This window comes from Petromyzon marinus, chromosome 27 (genome assembly GCF_048934315.1).
Source record: "Petromyzon marinus isolate PM22_M1 ecotype Great Lakes invasive population chromosome 27, UKy_Petmar_22M1.pri1.0, whole genome shotgun sequence".
NCBI classification, from domain to species: domain Eukaryota; kingdom Metazoa; phylum Chordata; class Hyperoartia; order Petromyzontiformes; family Petromyzontidae; genus Petromyzon; species Petromyzon marinus.
In genome coordinates, this window is record NC_133693.1 from 1,231,457 (window position 1) to 1,253,893 (window position 22,437).

At 42.8% G+C, this 22,437-nt stretch overlaps 1 protein-coding gene across 1 annotated transcript; it reads right to left on the bottom strand.

Moving 5' to 3' along the window:
* LOC116946671 (tyrosine-protein kinase HCK-like) lies at positions 1-14,374 on the bottom strand. The gene is made up of 13 exons (XM_032961852.2): positions 13,837-14,374; positions 12,901-12,964; positions 11,936-12,005; positions 10,198-10,297; positions 9,583-9,681; positions 8,766-8,869; positions 8,148-8,297; positions 7,434-7,586; positions 5,544-5,723; positions 3,952-4,028; positions 3,515-3,668; positions 1,634-1,765; positions 1-897 (listed from the first exon to the last, which is right to left on the bottom strand). Exons 2-13 carry the CDS (start codon positions 12,961-12,963, stop codon positions 695-697), a joined length of 1,485 nt encoding a protein of 494 aa, XP_032817743.2. The 5' UTR covers position 12,964; positions 13,837-14,374; the 3' UTR covers positions 1-694.
* Between the last annotated feature and the right edge of the window lie 8,063 nt (positions 14,375-22,437).

Here is a 22,437-nt window from a genome sequence, read left to right on the forward strand (position 1 = left end):
TGAGAATCTTTGAAACTGCTTTATGTACAGATCATAAAATGAAGGCACACAACAACACAGGACCCTTACCAATATGTACAAAACAAACCTCCTAGGATAAATTCACACTCAATCAAGGTGGGTCTCAATAATTTGAAAAACAAAAGAACAGTACTGTATTACACAACAGTAAAATAAACAAGTTTTGACTCGCCTCCAAATATTACTTCGTAGCAAGTTAATATTATCGATCAAAACAACTGTTTTGTGAAGAATGTATGAAATATACATTTCATTATCTAAAAATTCTGGAAAGTTATTTTAAAAACACTGCGCGAAGCTTGTCATCTAATCTCTGGCCATGCAAGCAAGGTGACATATAACTTTGAAAAATATATATTACAAATGTTCATATAAAAAAAACTTTTAAGCTTCTTCTGTTCATGGAAACCATAGTCATAAAACATGAAACCGGTCTTAGACGGGCACTATACGACTTTAGCATCTGGACTTTTCCCCACGCAAACATTACCTGACACGACAGAAAAAAACCACAGAAGAATTAAACATACGCATCAGGGGTCAGTGGTACCAACCAACTAAACTACAAAATACCCGAAGCCGTATTGAAACCAGTTTGAATATAACGAGGATTTTGACGCCTGTTTTTTTTTTTATACTGGCCACAGTCCCTCGCATAGAAATATCCCGTCGGTCAGAGCTGTGGCTGGTACTGCAGCTCAGTGGCCGTGTAGAAATCCTCCAGGAGGCTTTGAAGGTATTCGAAGGTGGGTCGCTCCTCTGGCTTCTGACGCCAGCACTCCTGCATGATGCTGTAGAGCTCGCACGGGCAGTTGTCCGGTTTGGGCATGCGGTAGCCTCGCTCCAGGCTGCGGATCACCTCCGGGTTGGTCATCCCTTCCGAGGAGTGAACAATAGAAATATTTTAAAAACAAGAAAGATTCTACATAACGCACAAATGATCGTGTCGGATTTGCGATAATTATCGTCGTGCTTATGCCAGGTGTACAGGTAGCGGTATAGCTGCCGGTTGCGATGAGATGACATAGCTTCTCTGCCGCGTGAGGACACGGGTAAGCCTTTAACAATTTCACTGTCTTCCTGGATTCATTTCGGACCAACAACACAGGAGTTACTATGCCTCCTCTCCCAGACCCTGTGCTCCTGTTAGACTGATGGAAACACATACCTAATGTAGGAACGCTTGTAAGGTTCGTCGGAAAGTTTTAAAAATGGGATGTTACCATATTGCCAAGTCTATAAATCTGGTGCAGGTTTCCATTTGAGCCAGTCACCAGCAATGTGTAATGCCTTACATTCAAATGAGATTAGTAAACTTTAAAATGCTAGCATAATGTTGAAAAAACTACAAACTAAGGTTGAACATCGTAAATCGATGTCTTACAGGGGTGTTTTTTATGGGTTTAAAAAGCTATTTGCGCTATGCGCAACATACCATACATATTCATACATTTGAGAAATAACAGGCTTCTGTAGGGCTTAATTTTAGATGGGTTTTGCCTGGGTCGACGACCTAGTAAATATTTTCGCACATGGTACACCACATCCAGTATACTTTGTACTTTGAAAATAATATTCAGTCAGAAATTGAAATCCTGGCCTTCGGTATTACCTGGGTAGGGGATCCGTCCAAAGGTGACCATTTCCGTAAGCAAGATTCCAAAGGACCAGACATCGGACTTGATGGAAAAGGAACCGTAGTTTATAGCCTCAGGTGCTGTCCACTTGATGGGAAACTTGGCTCCTGTGTGATGACCACAGTTTGGTGTTAAATAACGTCATTCGCTCACGTTTACAACTCTTAGGCCCTCTATTTGAGGCCGTAGTACGGGCAAGCGGCTCGCGTGCAGCGCTGTGTGTGCCTTATCTTACCGCACACTCGATGGAGACTCACTGCACACTGGCCATGTACAACTTAGGATACTGAGCTGCTGACATAACGGGAATTTAATGCGCACTTTCATTGAAAATGCACTCACGTTGCTTTAACATTATTATTGTCTACGCAGCATGAGCCGACTATTTTTTTAGTTAAACTGCAATAGCATTTCAAATGCAACTTCATTAGTTTGCTTGTGGCTGCATCTGCAACGTAATATATTTTGCTGCCTGCTGCACATATTTGATGCTTTGTTTAATTTCCTTAATTTAACAGGGAAGTTCATGGTTGAAGCACTCCTCTATATGCAGAATTGCGGTTTTCTTTTATTCTAAATATGTAATGTTTAAACAATCGTGGATTTACGGTGGGTTGTTTTTTTAGGGGGCCTGTTTTTACTGGAGGTCGCTAATTTGGGATTTCACTTCAGGCCCCACCTCTGTGGCGGGGGTGGAGGAGTGGAGGAGTGGAGGGGGGTGGAGGAGTGGAGGAGTGGAGGGGGGTGGAGGAGTGGAGGGGGTTGAGGAGTGGGGGCGGGTGGAGTGGAGGGGGGTGGAGGAGTGGGGGGGGGGGTGGAGGGGGTGGAGGAGTGGAGGAGGTGGAGGAGGTGGAGGAGTGGGAGGGGTGTAGGAGTGGAGGGGGGTGGAGGAGTGGAGGGGGGTGGAGGAGTGGAGGGGGGTGGAGGAGTGGAGGAGGTGGAGGAGTGGAGGGGGGTGGAGGAGTGGAGGGGGGTGGAGGAGTGGGGGGGGGCGGGGTGGAGGAGTGGAGGGGGGTGGAGGAGTGGGGGTGGAGGAGTGGAGGGGGTGAAGTGGAGGGGGTGGAGGAGTGGGGGGGGTGGAGGAGTGGAGGGGGTGGAGGGGGGTGGAGGAGTGGAGGGGGTGGAGGGGGGTGGAGGAGTGGAGGGGGGGGCGGCTTTACGACAACGACCACCGATTAATGGTCCGCTCGCAACGAGCAATATAAGAGATGAGAAGTATAATTAGAAAAGTAAAATTATAAGAATTTTATTCATTATGCCATTTGTGTGTTAAATTATGTATTTTTATTACTTAATTCATATTATTGCTAATTTTGTTTTTATTCTACTTACGATTCCTTACACAGCAGGCAGCAGTTCCTGGCTGCTGAATCGCTTCCGCAGCTGCATAGAGGAGCACTTGAATATGATTTTATTGGCGCCCTTAGGCTGTGCCAAATTTGCCCCCAGTGTATGGAGAAAGCTACTCAACATAAGCCCCCAAGCATAGGTAGCAGCATTAGGCAATGATGACCACATTGTACTGATGTGTCTCAATAAGAATGAAAGAGTATATACACCTGTGACGTCTAAATGAAAAAAAAAACAGCCTCAGCTCTTTTGAGATGGTGCCTGTCGCTAGGCTGGGTGCACGTGTGTGCAATCACGTTGATGGCATCTTTCAAGTGCAGACCGTGCTGCGATTCCTATTATGTTTTGCTGCTGAAGAAGAAGACCCCTGCATCGACCGTCCATTATCAGCACGCAGCTTTATTATTACGGAGTGCCTATAATTTGCATGAAAAATAAATAAATGTGGTAGTTATTGTTGATTGCCGTGTGTTCTGCAAGAAGGCGCACGTACAAATGTGCCGTACCTTCCCGTGCGGTGTATTCATTGTCCTCTATAATCCTGGCCAATCCGAAATCTGCGATCTTGCAAACCAAGTTCACGTTGACAAGAATGTTGGCAGCTCGCAAATCTCGATGGATGTAGTTTTTATCTTCGATGAAAGCCATTCCTTCTGCTACCTGCATGGGAGACGTGATGCAGCATGGCACTAAGATTAATGTCTTCACCACCAAGGTTCTGACCTTATCCAACACATCGCTTAACCACCTATAGTATATGCATATTGTTCAGGAATGGAAGCACCAAGCACGTGGAGCAAAACGTCGGACATCGTGCCGAACATCACGCGGCACGACCAGAGAACCCTATGGCACAACCATTAAAGCCTGTGAAATGTTACTGCAGTAATATACCCCGACAAGTGCAAGCTACACCTTATTGTGCAGTGAGAGGGAGCATTACCTGCGCACACATATCAATCATCTTTGGTTGCTTTAGACGGCTTCCTTCTGAAGTTTTCAAAAAGTCCAGCAGGCTTCCTGGGTTCCGCAAAGGTGACAGAAGCCTCGTGAGCAAGAGGTATTAACAAGCATGCATCGAAGAACTGCGAGAATGTGTGTTTTTTTTTAAAGCAGATGTCAACAGGAACATCTGAATAACTAAATTACACTTTGAAGCTCGATTCACGTTGGAAAAAGTAATTTGAATGTTCGCGTTCGCCAAATGTTTAAATTAGAGCTCCGAAGAGAACTGAGCAGGCCCACTAGAAAGGGATGGGAGGCACTTTGATCATTTCAGTGAAGGCTCTCAAGTTGCAATTCATCATTGCAATGATCATGAATACCTTCAGAAAAAGTGAAAACTGCATTTCTAGCAAATCCACCAAAGGTTGTACTTCATAGCTACACCAGTCAGTGTTAAATAACACACTATTATGAACACTGCAAAGTTGAATGTCATGGGTTATTGTGGAAATCAATGGGACTCGATTTGGATGATAAATAATGACCACCTTTCAACATTTGGGCATCATGAAATCAAGTGGTTCACGAAGTGTGGGATCGCAATCATAAGACATGATAGCTTCTTTGTGGAGATCATTTATATCAGCATATTTCCATTTCTCCAAAACGCATTGTAAAAAAGTGCCCTCGTGATACACGCGCGTTGCCTTGTAATGGGAACTTCACGAAACAAATACAGGATCCGTATGAAGCCCAACCTTAATTACGGAAAAGAACAAGCTGACGCAATACATTTTGAATGCATAAAATCAATTCAGCATTTTTAGCGTCACGTTATTGTTGCATTTTTACCAAAGTACATCTTGTGTCTCTGACCACGATGTGCAATCCATTCCCGTAACACAAAATCAGCATATACTCCAGAGTAGGGTTTACATTCCAATGTTTCACTTCAAGCTCAGCTCCTATGTGTCTACTCACACTCTAATCCAGTGAGCAAATAACTTAGAAAAAAATGTCAGGCGATGGTAGGAAGCAATGGGCACTAAATCATCATGACAAAGAATGACCACTTTCAGCATTTAGCCATCATATACTTACCTGGTTGTGAAGAATAAAATCGTATTCAAAAGGCACTTGCAAATGCTACATCACTCCACTCCAGTGGGGAAGCTGCCGTGGTTGTAACGGAGCAGCTGAAACAGCGGTGCAAGTTTCTGAACATCTCCCCCACCGCCTCTGTCTGCCCAGCAGTCCAATTGGGTGCATCGCCGTCAGTCGACCGGCGGCAGGTCGCATGCGGTGGGATAAAGTGTGGGTGCTCCTCGACCTTCTAAGGCGTCTGGACGGCATGGAAGAGTAGGCCGAAACACCCTCCACAGGAGCTCCTTTTTGTGGAGGACCCTCCGCCAGCAGTTTTGTCAGCAAGTAATCTTCAGAGCTGCACCTTTGGCTTTTATATCTTTTTTTACACTCAAATGGTCGCGTGCCGTACGTACGTGTCTATGTTGAACTTCTTTCGCACCGTACGTAGCCAACCGTGCTAATCGGAGGTGCCGGGGGAAGGACAACATGCAGGGCGACACGTACCCTTCTCCATGTACTCGGTGACAATGAAGATGGGCTCGTCTGTCACCACGGCGTGCAGCCGTACCAGCTTGTCATGCTGCAGTGTCTTCATGAGGTTGGCCTCCTCCAGGAAGGCCTGTGGGGCCATGCTGCCTGGCTTCATCATCTTCACTGCCACCTTGGTCTTCTTGTTGTACACCCCTGTACGCGGGGGTTGTTATATGTTACACACGTGTCCACGAGTGGCCGTTGTTGCTTTGCGCTCACGACGTATGCGCTTGCTGTACACGACACACGTCTGCTGCAGACAAAGTATATGATGCCGTAGTCCTGTAACCATGAATCAGTTATGTGTGAGATCTATGCATTTTACAATGCGTTTGTGTAAGAAATTGTTTATAATTCATGCAAACTCTATTAAATTGTTCCCTTTTGAGTAATGCAGCAAAAGAGACAACACTTAGGAATGAGTGACAGTATAAATGGGTCAGCACATAAGAGACACAATGAACAGATTATGTAATTGAATCATGATACCAAATCATGGCAATTCAATTAATGTAATGTAGAGTAAACCATTATGTGCCTGCGTATTTACAATAACATTCTATATACCTGTACAGTGCATCGGCTTCTCAAGCATCACGGTGAATATGCCTGCACATTGTACCGCCATGCAATGTTCACACCAATAAACAACACTGCAACGCATGGCTACACATGGGGTTATTATACATTATGCCCACTTACACTCAGAATCAATAGTTATCCTAATTAGAATTGGCAAAGGAATAAGCGAAGTGCATGCAGACAAGTCGTTATTTAGAGGCACGTCCACTGACAGGAAATCTGTTATCGGTTTGACTTGACGCGGAGTCTCATAGCGAAGGCAAATAGAGTGCATGGTCATAAGCACAGAGGTAACAAATGTCCGCTGACTGTGCCCGCCATTCCTTTACCACTGCACTGCCCAACGTGCACTGGAGCTGATAACGCCACCCATTTGGGCACAGACCATCTGAGTTAGTGCAGGCCAATTGTAGATATGCCACTGTTATAAAATGTCCCCTACATATAGATCTCCATATTCTATAAGCTAAATTAGACCGGGCAGTCGAGCTTCTTCTTGTATAGAAGTCCACGTGACACGTGTTTTGTGAATGGATAAGGACATGACATATATCGCCACTTAAGACAGCTGGTTATTTGGTGATTCTGCGCTGTGGTGCAGAGGGGGAAAAAACAGTCAACCGTTTGTGAGTAACAATGTGGTCCTAATAGGAAACATTTAGAATTGGTGAGGTTTTGGACAATGGCCCTTCTCCATAGCGCATGATCTACGTATGCTGTATTATTTATTTTCCTTTAAGGCAGTGTGATTGACTTAATACAATGCATCCTCTGCGTGCAAGATGCATTCGTAAATGTTTTGGGGGGGGGTGAAATGTGAACTATTTTTCAACGTGGTTTTTGCATCTCTGCGTGTTTCCCAGAACAAGTTATCAGATTGATTTAAACAAAATGCCGCAATGTAACATCTCCATGGAAACACTGAGCCGAGTTTCCTGTTCTAAACCGGGGGTCCCAACCCCTCGCAGCAGCTAATTCACAGCTCCGTGTAGTGTAAGGGTACTTTTTAACCGATTATGACTTCTGTTGCCTTCCCGTGATGGAGTCGAGCTGAATGGCACGCAACGTGTTGTATTGTTCACAGTCGACGCGGGTATTGGTCAGCTGTGTTTCACGACGTTGCAATGCAGACGTGTTGCATTTCTGCATAGCAACAGTGTCCACAATATATACTGATAGGGCGATCGGTTGGTGAGCATATGGGACGCAGTTTTCAGTAGAACACACATGTTTCATATCTGCTTACAAACTGGACATTGTCAGGTGTGTGTGTGTACTCACCCATCCACACATCCCCAAATTGGCCAGCTCCCAGCTTCTTCTCCAGCTTGATCGATTCTCGTGGAATTTCCCATGCGTCCTTCTCCCACGGCTTTTGTGGCTGAATCGCAATGCAGGGCTTGCCGAGTTTCTGGCACAACCCGTCAGCTTGCTCTACAAAAGACAAAGATCCCCCGTATAGACTTAACATATTGTAGGGGCAAGTGCTGTTAGCGAGCACACACACACGTATTTGTACATTCTTATCCAACTTGCTGCCTTCCACAACTAGCGTTGTCAAACAGCACAAGTTGACAATAAAGAATGCCATATAATTTGAATGCACCGTACACATGAGCTGATTTAACTGCTCAATTCCTCAAGGAACTGTGTATGTTTTTTCACTCGATGTATATTTTTCTGTTTGAGACATTTTTCATTTGACCACAAAATTAAGTAAAATTGGCCTATTTTATGGTCGTTGTTTTTGTTAGCCTGTAACTTCCCTTTACTAGGCAAAGGACTCCCTTATTTTCTTCCATTCCTTCCTTTTCTTAGTTCTTGATCGGTGGTGGCCTCTAAACCTCTATGATTAATCTCGCCATCTCCTCTGCTATACTGTATCTTGCTCCGCTTATTTGCATTCTCTCGGAGTCAAAACTGTCGCTAAAATTTTGTCCATCTATCGTCAACGACTGGAAATGAACTCTCAAAGACTGAAGACAAAGGGCTTACGGTGGTAGTAGACGACCAGCTCTTGGAGAGTGTGGAAGGTGATGCGAGATGTGATGAAGTAGCCTCCTTTGTCGAGTGTCCGGATCTTGTAATGCTTGACAGTGTCACCCACTTCCACGATGTGGTCTCGCACGGACAGGGAATAGGAACCTGCAAGGACGGTGTATCGATAAACACAAACTAGAGTTTGGTCGTTCATCCATAGGTTATGTTTGTTCATTTACAGGCTTGTGTGATTTAACACCATTCTGGGTGAAGACAGGACATCGCATATCCGACTATCACACATCCACCCTTATCAATTAACCACCCACACCCAGTCCAGTACAGCATATACACGTGGTGTAAATGTAATTTTCTATAGATGTTCACAAATCTGACCATTTCACACACAGTTACGTATTCTTAATCTTGCATGCATTCACTTCTAAAGCCCAGTCAAACACAAGTTTAAAGCTTCATTTGAATCCGGTGACATATTTGTGTGCGATGGTATAACTGACGTTTTATATATGTGTTCACATATCGGACTTTTAAAAACATATCTCCCGGTATCTCAGCCCCCAGTGAGTGGGGTGTGTGAGGACCTTCTCCGGTACTTATATTCAAGTGACCCACCCTTGTTGGTCTCGCTGTCCCGAATTAAATAAGAACCAATCTTGTTTCCACAAAGCAGCAGCTGCCGCTCTGCATCCTTCCGACTTAATCCCTTAAAAAACCACCTGCACAAAAAAAGCACAAATAATGCAGTCGTCATCATTATTTTCAAGCACACTTGCTGAGCACGGGCCCACGAGGCCCAAAACATAAAGCGACCAGCAACAAACAGCACTATCAAAGTTGAAATAGATAACAGCGAACATGTTCGTATGTATCTACGTTGTTGGTACAGTAGGGTGCTCAGGTGGTCCATCGGCCAGTTATTTCAGTCAGCCAACCCATGGCACCTGGGTCTGCTCCGTGACCTCCTGCAAGCGGGCGTTCGACACTTCACGTGGCCTTAAAGTGCACATAGCCTTCTTTCGCACCGTACATAGCCAACCGTGCTAATCGTTTCTTGAATTGAGCGAGGTGAGAAGGGCTTAAGTAAGGAGACTATGGAATAGACTTCCCAAGTCGAGCAGTGCGAAAGAGGTAGCAGTAAGGGAGGTGAGTTTTGACTCGCAGTGTGGTGACTGAATACAGTGTGGGTGATATTCAATATTCAAGTGTGGGACACCAATTCCTCATCATAGGTGAAGGAATCATGAAGAGACTTTGACGGGAACACTTCAGTGACATGTGAATAAAACACACGCCCAAAGAATAACACACGTGGCAAAAATATGTAACACTCTTGAAGATAGCTCGGTCAACATAAAGCAGCCACTTACAAGAGGTAACGTGAGCAATTTTTCATACGTGCTTACACAACATAAAACGATCTGTTACATACTCTTCCTTTTCAATGGAGTTCACTTTGGCCACAAAATTGCTGGGGATGTATCCCTCCTTCTTTGTCGCCACTGACCTGGCTTTCCACCAGTCATTGCCCCTGTTACACATTCAACGAAGGGGGGGGGATATACATAAGCAAAATTAATTACTCAATGTTTGATTTTCTATTACTTTTTATATATTGGCTGTGGATTGATTCATAATAATATTCAATCCTTTGTCAAGCCACTGCTGGGTGAAGGCCTCCACCTGCAGTTTGAGTCATGATGGTTGTTTGACTATACTTCACCACTTTGGTCTGTGCGGGTCGGTGAAGGGAGAACCCAGAGCCAGTTCAGGTATCACTCATGACTGATGTCAGCTGTGGCTGAGATTCGGGATTAGTTTTCTAAGTTTAAGCTGGCACAGTGCACTAACCACTGCGCCACCACTCTATTCAACAGTCAGTCTCTGAAGCAATACTGTATCTCACGTGGTTAATTTTAACCACGGAAAACTATGAAGACTTCAATAATTTCTGTATCCTTGTAAGACATTTCTTCACGGAAACACACATTTACGTGTTTGGTTTGTCAACACCCGAAACATCATCATGACATGCAAAGCAACTTACTCTTCAACGATGACCAACTGGTCACCCCTCCTGAAGCACAGATCATCAGCATGGATTGGGTCGTAGTCATACAAGGCCACCACCAGCAGCCCATCCACATCTGAAAACGAGAGGACGGTTAGAGCAGTACAGTATGCTTACAGTAGGTCAGGAGCAAAGGAGTTGAACAAGTAGCCTTTCGCGACCAATATTATTCATAATAAATGTTTTTGGGTTAGATGAGGAGCAAAAGACTAAATGTTTGGGCATAGAATCACAACTCCACTGATGCCCTACCGATAACGTACTGCATACGGTTAAGATACTCATTGTATTCCCCAAACAATTGCAGGCACCAGCGCTTGAGGACTAATTATTATAAGATAAGTATGGGGTTGTGCTCATTTTCTGTCTACAATCATGAGATAATGGTGGAAATTACACATTGTATTTGACCAGGGGACCACAACGGCTGACTTTCCACATTGTGGTACAGTGATGAAGGACGGAGTCGATCACCCCCTCAAGAGTTTACGTGGCAACACTTCTCACTGTGAGCCACAGCACCACGCAGGACTGCAAAGCACTCGATAGGACTTTATATGGTTACAGCCAGCTATGGCCATGTTTGAGCTTCTATTGCTTGCACATCACGAGACAAGGCACATTCTACATCCGGTAGCAATGTTAACAAATAACAACACTACTGCTGAGAATAGGTTTCCCATTTTTTTCTGGCAACAAAACAGGTGTTAAGATGTTAAAACACGAAATTGAAACCTTTTACGAGGCATCATGTCTCGTTAACCACAATACTTGTGGTCAGAATGCCAACAAAAAACATACCCTGATAATATATGCATTGTCTTTGAAACTGATTGGTCCACACTGATTGTTCCACACTACTACTGGTAAATTACAATGCAAGGGGCTTCCAAAAAGGGAAAGTGCATTGAATGTTGTAAACACTGGAATGAGAGTGGCAAAGTATTTTAACTCATTGAAATTACAAAATTTAAGCTAAACTCTAATGTGTTTTTTTACATATTTATATAGTTACTTGTTATCAATCTGGAAAACGATTACACGTAGCAAGAGGAAAGGTTGCCCACCTGTTCGGATCTGATACAGATTCATGGGATAGATTTGCAACGGCGATTAGATACTGATTTTGGTCACATGTTGCTTTCTTTTACGTAGAAAATACAGTTTTAAACATATTTTACCATTGTATTCGCCATGGAATTCGACGATTTAAGTTATCGTTTTACGATCTCGTCTCATAGAAAACAATGTAAATTACATCTATTGGGAAACCCCGAGCCTTCCAACCTGGGTTTTTTTAAGCACAGAGTGGACATTATGAAACATGTTGCCAACATGAAATTGACAATTATTTTACAACTGGAACATTTAGTCAGCAACTGTCGACTGTACTGATGTCTCAGAAACATCTCTGAAATTCACTCCGCATCTCCCAAAGCTCTTGACTGGATATCAAAACTTTACATCAAACTGAAACATTGGTTACTTTTCCATACGATAGCACCATTATTGTCGTTGTTATTGTTGGGGTTCTTATTTCTGAAACCTCAAGGAAGGGAGGACCTTGAGCCAGTACACATTCGCGTGAAAAATATTGGTTTTGACGATAGTGTTAATTTGAACAGTACACCCGAATGCATGGACATTAAGAAGACTTTATGGATATTGATACAACTTAAACCTGGAACGTATGGTAAAATGAAAATGTCTTTACCGACTGGTTTGGCCTCCGCAGTGCTGTTCTGTTGCTGGAGAGCCGAGGACAGCCTCTGCAAGTGCATGTCCTTAAAAACAAAACGTAGCGGACGCCATAGAGATGGGAAATAAAAATAATTTCATTATTACAAACTCGTTTTGAATATAGGGTAACTCCTCTTATTCATGACAATATTACGTGTGACTAGAATTATCTATAAGAGTGTCTGGAAAGACTCATTATTCATTATTTCCACGAATTTTTTCAAGGATAAGTGGGTTAAATTAAACTAAACTATATATATTTTTTACCAGGTAAGGCCCAACGAAGTGGCTTATTATGCGGAAATGAAAAGCAGCCAAATATTTTGAACTCATGTTTCTAAATGTGGAGGGAAAAATCGGAGGACCCGAAGAAAAATCCAATCGATCACGGGGAGAGAGACACGCAAACTCCAAATATGCAATTGTCAGGTCGGGATCAAACCCACGACCTCCTGTATACCAGGCGAGATAGTTAACATCTCACCACCTTGGATAACCCCGCAGATATTTGGGTCCACGGTCTTTGTACTCAACATCACTGTGAAATAAGAGCTCTCCTGAAGATTTCAAAACTCCCCTATGCAAAATTTGCTTGTAAGTGTCAAAAATATATTATTTTCTTTCTTTAATCATTACAATATCAAGAGCACAGCTATCATTGGCTTTCAGAGAAAGATGCGTTTGAGTCACATCTAATGAAGGATGTTGGTATGCTAGGTGAATAAAAACATAATATTTAAAAACAGGAAATATTAGGATAATTCAAATCCATTGAAAACCTAATTGTCATGAAATATTTAAACTCAGGGTAATTTCAATTCTGCTTTCATAAAGTCTTAGATTTTAGGATGACAGCACATCACAGTGAATGACCCCTTGTTTAATGCTCAATGTCCTGAACACAGCAGTAGCCAAAATTTCGACTGAATGTAAACTTACCACATACTTGTTCACATCGGAGGCAGAGTAGTCCTCTACCTCTGTACTTTGACTGCAGCCCATTCTGTCAAAATAGAATGGGTGAAAGTACAAAGATGCAGCCATGTCATTACTTGCTTACGCAACTGCTGGGAGAAAAGCCTCCTCTCGAGGCAGTATAAGAGAGCCCCTTGGAGGGTATCAGTCTACTTCTACACAGTAGCCAGATGTCTTGGAAGGGGTGGGAGTACCCACACTTTATCCCACCACACAAAAGATGAGATCTACCAATTTACTCTGGTGTCCGTTTATTGTTACTCTTAAACTATTTATTATTTTACCAGGTAAGGCCCATTGAGCGAAATAGCTATTTTTCAGAAGCGACCTGGCCACAAATGATAGCTCAACGAAGTGGCTTATCACGTGGATATTTATATCAACCAAATAGGATAAACGCACGCTGATTCTAAATGTGAAGGGAAAAACCGGAGGACCCGGATAATGATATACACGACCACGGGAAGAGAGACTTGTAAACTCCAAATATACAGACGTCAGGGTCGGGATCGATCTCTCAACCTCCTGCATGCCAGGTGAGCTAGTTAACATCTCGCCACTGGCTGAACAGCAGCAGGTGGATTCGATTTGTCCGTTGTTTCAGCGGCCGCACCAGGTGGTCGGATTGAACCGGCGACCTCTGCACTGCAAGTCCAATGTGCTGACCAATGTAGCATGGCGGAATCCCATTATCGCGTACACATACAGTTTATTTAAAATATCACAAACAATATATTACACGGTATTTACAAATGTTTTGAATATACTGAGGAAATTAATTAATATTACATTTACAAACAAATAACTTGAGTGATATAGTATATGTATGTTTTACAATATATATGATATATTTACTCAAATATAAATCAACTATAAAACCATCAAGTACGCATAGCTTACCTGCCAATCACACCTGCTCTTATAAATATCCCAATACCATGTTGTGGAGCAGGCAGACGACGCTCTTCAACAATCCACAGTCCTGCTCCAGTCTCAACTCTTTACACACCAGGCTAACACAAATAAAATTGGCCTGCCTAGCAGGACCCTGATGGTTCCAGGATACTACAGAGCAACAAGCCTTTTCAGGCCTTTGTTAAAATGCTTGTTGGCAGTTTCTTAAATCGTGAAAGTCAAGTTAAACCCTAAGCCAATTGGCTCCTAAGCACTTTGGTTTCCCATTCGGAAGCGGGAACACGGATCATTGAATACACTGTTGGGTGAACTTCCTCCACTGGCGCCCAATAAGTGAAAGAGTGAATGGACCCGGGCACTGGAGCACACAGAGATGAAGCGAGGGAAACGTCACCCTCCAGGGACACGCCCCGAGTGGCACCAACAAGACCCAGTTTCAACAAGATTCAGACACTATGGCAGATGTTAGTTTTCGTTCCGCAACCAACAGGAACGTGCACTTACACAACCTATAATGTTTATATCTTCGACAGTCTGAGAGAAATAAGGATTTGTTTAAAACATTTTAAAAAAAATACATATAACCCAAGCTGGTTGATACATTTTTCCAGTTCCCCGTAGCTTGACGTTGCTAATCGGGCAACGTGGTCGTTCAGATAAGCGCACGCTCCACTCGGCTGGTTTCTCACACTTGCCCAGAGGTACATTCTCATAGAAATTTTTAAAGCTATCAGCACTTAGCATAGCAAAAGGGCTTCGACATTGTGCCAGTTAAATTCAACGCATGCTTCGAAATTACATCGAGAAACATGAAGAAGAACAAAGTTAGATTCTACTTTTTCTACTTTTGGATGGGAGGAGAGAGAAACGCAACGGTTTTGAAATGTTTTGTACTTGAGTGCAAAGTTTTTTTCAACCAATCCAAGGGGGCAGTAGACGCTGAGGGGCGAGACGATAACCACCTCCTCGCGGTCTTCCCTGCTACATGCCATATCACGACGAATGTCTTCAAATCGGAGGCCGAATGCCCGACCAAGGCATCCAGGCCTGATAAGGAAAGTAAACACGTATGGTTTAAAGAGCATACAAGTGTTAAATGCACAATTTAAATTGTTAAGAAAAAAATTGATGGACTTTACAAAAGATCAAGAATCTCCCTGCTACGTAAACTCTCAGGAACGACCTCGGGGTGCCTCAGCTGATGTGCTGCAAACTGCCGCAGCACATCACGCGGCAGGGTATGGTGCTTGCAGCCTGGCCCGGGAGCTCGTCGTACACAAAGCTGCCCGATGCACGATTAAACAACGCGACGTGCATCATAATCGGACCACTGAGACCGACACCAATCCCCTTGCTCTCTGACCAGGCGAACATTCTTCCACCAAATATCCACGGAGAAGTGCAAACCGCAAATGTGCTTAAACCTTCTCTTGCCAACGGTAACCACCTACAACCATCAACCAAGGGCTCAAGCACGTTCCCCCACTGGCGACTCAAGTCGCGATCCCCCTTCTGGGACCTCGCTGCTGCTGCTGCTGTCACCATGGTACGTGTACTTTTAAAACAAATGTTACTCCACTGATGGCATACAAGGTACACAACTGTCATTCGAACGTGTTGTCCTCATTGAGCCATTGGGGAACAACATGCGGTTCATTGTTTGCGAAGCTTTCTCACGTCATGGAAATTGTCCGTGGTAACTTTAAGCAAGTAAATGCATAAATGTGGAAATACCAAAGGGGTCATGTTACAATACAACAATTTAATGAATTTAACACATATAATATATGTTTTTGTCCTGAGAAAATTCTCCCCAGCTATGTAATCCATTGCTGGATGAGGCCCACAAATTTTTTTTTAATCCGAGATCCATATTCGGCCTATTATCCACGACTTTTGCCTACTAACATACATTATGGAGACATTCACAAGCCAATACAATATATATTAAGCACAATTAACCTCAGTTTTACAGGCGAGAAGTTGGCTAAAAAATGAACTTCACAACTTTCACATATAGGAAATTTGTAGCATTGCCAAATGCCATAAAAGACTGCACGGCTTCAGCTAACAGAACCTCTAAGACATTGCCACAGGGCTTCTTCTCCTTGGAGTGGCTTCAGTGTGATCATGTCACCACTCCATCGGACAAGTGACCTTTATTATGAAGCCAACCTGTAACCTCTAGCACTAAGGTGAATTGTGTTTCGTATATTTTGTCGGTTTCTGAAGGTCTCGATAACTTACGTAAGTGTATAGCTCATACTATAGCCACTATTGGGAGAGCTCTGTCTTTCATTCGGATGCCTTTTGGTGCCTGTTGGTTGAGCACACGAGGTTGTTCCACAGGAACGAATGCCACAGTATGTGCTGAGCATTAAATATCAGAAGTGTGATAGCAAAACACAAAACTCATGAACGCTTACAGAAGCCCGGTGGCGATGTGTTGGGAATTCTGTTCGCTAAAGGCACCAGCACTTTCCAGAAACTCCATTGCGATGTGTTGGGAGTTCTGTTATCTGAAGACATGCAGCCTTTGATGATATTTTATTATTCTAAACGCTTCCTATATATTTGTGGAAGTTAAACTTAGTTTGAAGTCTCACCTGTAGCACAGAGATGAATTGTGTTTAATACGACATCCATTATTCGTGACTTTTTTAGCAGATAAAATAAGTCTCGTGGCAATATATATTTTTATCCGCGAGTTATCTGATTTTTCTTTATACATACAGTATGATGTGATCAAAACAAATTCACAGGAGACACTTGCTTGATTGCACACCATACAACACAGCACGTACATATACGTAATAGTTTATATACATACTTTTCCATTTAAGGAAGTGTTGTTTACGAATCGGTTGAGTGTTTTGTTACTTGTTAATGAGATTATTTTAGGTGATGTTACACAATGGTGGAACAATTGCTGCAGTAATCAAAATTACGGTGCGGAGTTCACAGTGATGATGACACAGAATTTAATATCTAATTTCAGGTAAATTTTACGAAGTTCAGTGATTGATATTTTTGCAAAAAAAAATCTGGAGATGTTTTCTTGATTATTGTTTGGATTCTATTTCAGAGCAATATAAAATATTAATATTGCTGCTGTGATCGGCGGTGCAGATGCACCAATTTTGAGTGTTAATGATGTTGGTTATCTCAATATATATAAAAGGCAAAGTTGTGAATATGTGTCTGTTCAAAATGTTTAGCATTCTTCCCGACATGTAACAAACTTGAAATTTCCCATGTGGGTACTTTCCAGACTGTACACCATGCAAACATTAATAATGCATATATATTCTTAGCTCTTTCGGTAAAGCCACGTTGAAGGGAAACAGATATAAACTAGCTTAGCTCTTATCTCAGAAAAAATCAGACTTATACGCACCGAACTAGATCAGTTAGACAAGACACTCTACAAATCATACTTATCATTGACGGCAACAATGTCCACATCGGATTGGGAACATGTAGACAATATGACTGCCTCTTCAGCTGCTACTATGTCGACCAAATGTAAGGACAACCTGATTTCCAAATTTAACCTCTTCAACAAAAGACCGGACCCACACACCAAAAAGTTAGACGTTAACAAAGTCGTAATTAATCGCAGTAACAGTTCTATTTCCGATAGTCTGAAATCCGTTTTAGCTAAAGGTCTAAACTTTGCAGTCACACCTAAACACCTACCAGTTAATGATATAATTGCCCATGTAGACGTTGCTCTCAGGGGCCTGGGTCACATCGCTGCAGACGTAGCAAGATCTGAAATCGCTGCAACCCTCAAAAACGCTAAGATGCCAGCTAGCAACCTCAGCAAAGATGAGCGTTTTGAACTATATAAATTAAAAAAGAGGGATGACATTGTAGTCCTCTCAGCTGACAAGGGCAATGCTACTGTCATCATGGATAAAATAGAATACAACAACAAAATTAAATAATTACTCGACGATGGTAGTTATACAAAAATAAAAAGAGATCCCACCAACAGCCTCGTCACACAAACCAACAAAATAATTTCTGATTCAACCGCATTAATTGATCAATCTAAACAGTTTTCGTTGAAACCTTCTGCTGCCAGGCCACCAAGATTATACGGCTTACCAAAAATACATAAAGTAGATACACCCCTTCGTCCCATCGTCTCTACTATCAACTCCCCCACCTACAAACTGGCTCGTGTTTTGTCTGAAATCCTGCGTCCTTTCACTGGAAAAACCACCTCTGCGGTACAAAATTCTACTCACCTGGTATCGACAATCAAGGGTATTTCCCTGTCCCCAGACGACCTGCTTGTCAGTTTTGATGTAGTTTCCTTATTCACCAAGGTTCCTGTACCTGACACCATCGCTATCATTGAAGACTTGGTTCATCAAGGACTAAACACTGAGGTACCCCCCTGGTGAGACAATGTTTAACCAATACATACTTTACTTGGAATGGAACTTTCTGCAAACAGAGGGCACCCCAATGGACTCCCCCCTATCTCCGGTTATAGCTAACATTTTCATGGAGAAATTTGAGACTGACGCCATCCAGACTGCCACTCTGCGCCCAACCTTATGGAAGAGGTACGTGGATGACACTTTTGTCATCTGGCCACATGGCCGGCCTGCTCTAGACCAATTCTTCGACCACATCAATTCCATACACCCAGCCATCAGATTTACCATGGAAGTCAAAAAAGATGGCAAGCTACCTTTTTTGGATGTCCTTCCTAATTAAAAAGAGACCTGATGGTTCAATGAGCCACTCTGTCTACAGGAAAGCTACCCATACGGATGCTTATCTGAAACCGGATTCCCACCACCATCCATCACAGAAGAATTCTCTCATCAAGACTCTGTACCATAGAGCCCAATGCATATCCGACCAGGAACACATAGGCAGTGAACTAAAGCACGTACACCAAGCTCTTAAGGCGAATGGTTACTCCGACTATACAATCCGCAAAGCTATCACTCAAACCATGAAGAAGGACCCTCTTGAGGAGCCTTTCAAAACCATCACTTTACCCTACATTGCGGGGATCTCAAAAAAGATCTCCAAAATCTTGAATAAACACAAGATCCAGGTCCGTTTCAACACATTACATAAAATCCGTGATCTGTTTCCGTCTGTAAAAGATGTGATTCCGGACAAACAGTACCCTGGCGTCTACAAACTAAGTTGCCTCTGTGGTAGTAGTTACATTGGAGAAACCAAAAGTCATGTCTCGGACCGCATTCCTGAACACAAAGCAGAACTTAAACACGGTAGGACCAACACCTCGGCCGTGGCAGATCATTGTTATAATTCAGTAGGCTCACATGACATTGACTTTTCCAAGACAGAGGTTCTTTGTAAGCCATCTGGCTACCATGAGAGATTCGTTCATGAGGCTATCCACATATACAAGCACAGAGACAATTTCAACCGAGAAGATGGATTCTGGCTTAGCAATCATTGGAAAGATTTGATTAACCATTTCAGGTCTTAATTGATTGTTCACGCTTACAGTGGCTTTCAGACAGCATACATACATTTTTCGTCTCCCCCCTCCTCTTTTCAGAACATAGATGGACTAGTCCTTCTAAATAAACTGCCAAATCGCTGCGCGCTGACGGTTTAAATAAATAAATAAAACACACCGTTTACAAATAAATAAATTAATGCGGACTGGCACACCTGATGACGACCGTTTGTGTTATGGTCGAAACGTCGTGAGATTTTTTTATTGTTTTATATATTTATTTTATTGTTTCCCTTCAACGTGACTTTACCGAAAGAGCTAAGAATATGAATTACTGCAGTCACGAAAGCTTTAAATAAAAATTTAATGCATATATAGTTTCTGCAGGAATATTTTGATATTTTTTTGGGATTTTCTGTTTGCACAGTCACATAATCACTTTAAGATGTTTTCTTGTTCATGTTTTTGTTTGTTGCGGTTGCACCCGATTCAAGAGCCGAATGGCTCACAGGGCTATACCTAATAAATGAACTATGAACTAACTATGAACTATGATTACGTCAAATCTGTCACGTGACTCGTGCATGTGGAAACCTAACGCATTGTAGTGTAGTGGTTAGTGCGCTGCGCTACGAACCTGGCGACCCTAGTTCGATTCCCGCTCACGGCCACCACCGGTGACGATTATTTCAACCGGTCCTGGGCCTCCCCTAGGTCGACTCAGCCTCAAACGAGTAACTGGTGTGGTATGTTAACATCGCCACTGGGGAGACAAAGGCGGCCGGACGTGGTAGATCCAAGTCCCGGGCGAAGCCGGGTAGTACAGCTAGTAACAGATATAATTGAGCATTGGATTTAGGAGTTGTTGCAGTTTATTTTATTTGAATGTGTTGTGAAGAAGGGCAATTGCCAGAAACATCGCTTAAGTTCCTTTTATGGTAGTATTATCGATGAATGTGTAAAGTTTTTTCAGGGAATTTAGCAGCAGTGTGGTGTTTGTTGCGTGAGTGCCGACATCGCGTGTTTAGCCATTCCTACAGTGGTCAAATTGGTTACAAACTTACGCCCTTGGAGGACCTTTTGAAAATTAAATGTCATCACCAGAACCAGGGGCGCTTGTGCTCCTTTCGTGATCCTATGAACTCTTACAGAACGTTGTGGAACTATACCACAGCGCAGAGGACTTATACCATACCAGTTCCCACGTTGTAGTGTTTATTTTAGCTGACCCTGCACTCTCATTTATGATGATGGCTGGAGAGAAAGAGAGACAGGCCCAGGCTCGGCTACATGACCCGGGTCGCCCTTGAAAAAGAGGGAATGTTTCACGTGTCTCGATGGGTTTATTTGATCTCATGGTTAAATAAATAACTGTCAACGTCAATACATACTTTAGCCACAATTTACGAATAAGAATTATCAGCTGCTGTTTATTTTTGTACAATCAACTTGGTTAACCCATGTAATTGTGTCCGTATGCACTTCTCTCTGGCCCCTTCCCGTGTAGCGGCCTCAGGCTGCCCTACTTCAGCATCATTAGTGAGAAAATATAAAGTTTCAAGTTTCGGTCAAGCGCACTGCATTACAGCACTCGAGTGAGATAGCTTCAAACATGTAATGCAAACTCAGCGACGTCACAAGAGCTCAAAAACGCATATAACCATAACTTAAGTCGAAATTTTTCTTCCAACTTGAGGTGGAGAGAACTGGGATGAAGCATTGGCACAGAGGCACGTCATTTGGGATTGCGAATTTGTTTTTCTTGAATATATAATATATAAGACATTTTAAAATCTCGCTCTTTGAGAAACGTTCGACCAACACGGAGAACAAAGTGTTATATGCAAAGAGATAAGGGAATGTTCATAGACTGATGAATAAAATTACGTAGACATTGTCTTTTTATTTTTGATTTAAAGCTTTCGTGACTGCAGGGATTCATATTCTTGGTTCTTTCGGTAAAGTCACGTAGAAGGGAAACAATAAAATAATAAAAATATGAAACAATTAAATTCTCACGACGTTTCGACTGCAACACAAGCAATCATCATCAGGTGTGAAAACCGCGGGAAGAAAATTTGAAAAAAGTGGCGGTTTTTTTAACGTTAGCACCACGGAGAGCGATTTGGCAGCTATTCATATGGACGAGTCCATCTATGTTCGGAAAAGAGGAGGGGGGAGACGAAAATAATGGATGCGGTCTGAAAGCCACCGTAAGCGTGAACAATCAATTAAGACCGGAAATGGTTTATCAAATCCTTCTAATGATTGTTAAGCCAGAATCCATCTTCTCGGATGAAATTGTCTCTGTGTTTGTATATGTGGATAGCCTCATGAACGAATCTCTCATGGTAGCCAGATGGCTTGCAAAGAACCTCTGTCTTGGAGAAGTCAATGTCATGTGAGCCTATTGAATTATAACAGTGATCTGCCACGGCCGAGGTGTTGGTCCTACCGTGTTTTAGGTCTGCTTTGTGTTCACGAATGCGGTCCGAGACATGTCGTTTGGTTTCTCCAATGTAACTACTACCACAGAGGCAACTTAGTTTGTAGACGCCAGGGTACTGTATGTCCGGAATCACATATTTTACAGACGGAACCAGATCACGGATTTTATGTAATGTGTTCAATCGGACCTGGATCATGTGTTTATTCAAGATTTTGGAGATCTTTTTTGTGATCCCCGCAATGTAGGGTAAAGTGATAGTTTTGAAAGGCTCCTCAAGAGGGTCCTTCTTCATGGTTGGAGTGACAGCTTTGCGGATTGTGTAGTTGGAGTAACCATTAGCCTTAAGAGCTTGGTGTACGTGCTTGAGTTCACTGGCTATGTGTTCCTGGTCGGATATGCATTGGGCTCTATGGTGCAGAGTCTTGATGAGGGAATTCTTCTGGGATGGATGGTGGTGGGAATCCGGTTTCGGCCTTGAATAAACACAAGATCCAGGTCCGATTGAACACATTATATAAAATCTGTGATCTGGTTCCGTCTGTAAAAGATGTGATTCCGAACATACAGTACCCTGGTGTCTACAAACTAAGTTGCCTCTGTGGTAGTAGTTACATTGGAGAAACCAAACGACATGTCTCGGACCACATTCGTGAACACAATACAGACCTAAAACACG

What these genes read in the sequence shown, in the direction of transcription:
- LOC116946671 (XM_032961852.2), bottom strand. Translation starts at nt 12,963, where the DNA reads ATGGGCTGCAGTCAAAGTACAGAGGTAGAGGACTACTCTGCCTCCGAT. An exon ending in TGCGGAGGCCAAACCAGTCG is followed by an intron (nt 10,298 to 11,935) that starts GTAAAGACATTT and finishes TCTCGTTTTCAG; the next exon opens with ATGTGGATGGGCTGCTGGTG. An exon ending in ATTTGGGGATGTGTGGATGG is followed by an intron (nt 5,724 to 7,433) that starts GTGAGTACACAC and finishes CCCCGCGTACAG; the next exon opens with GGGTGTACAACAAGAAGACC.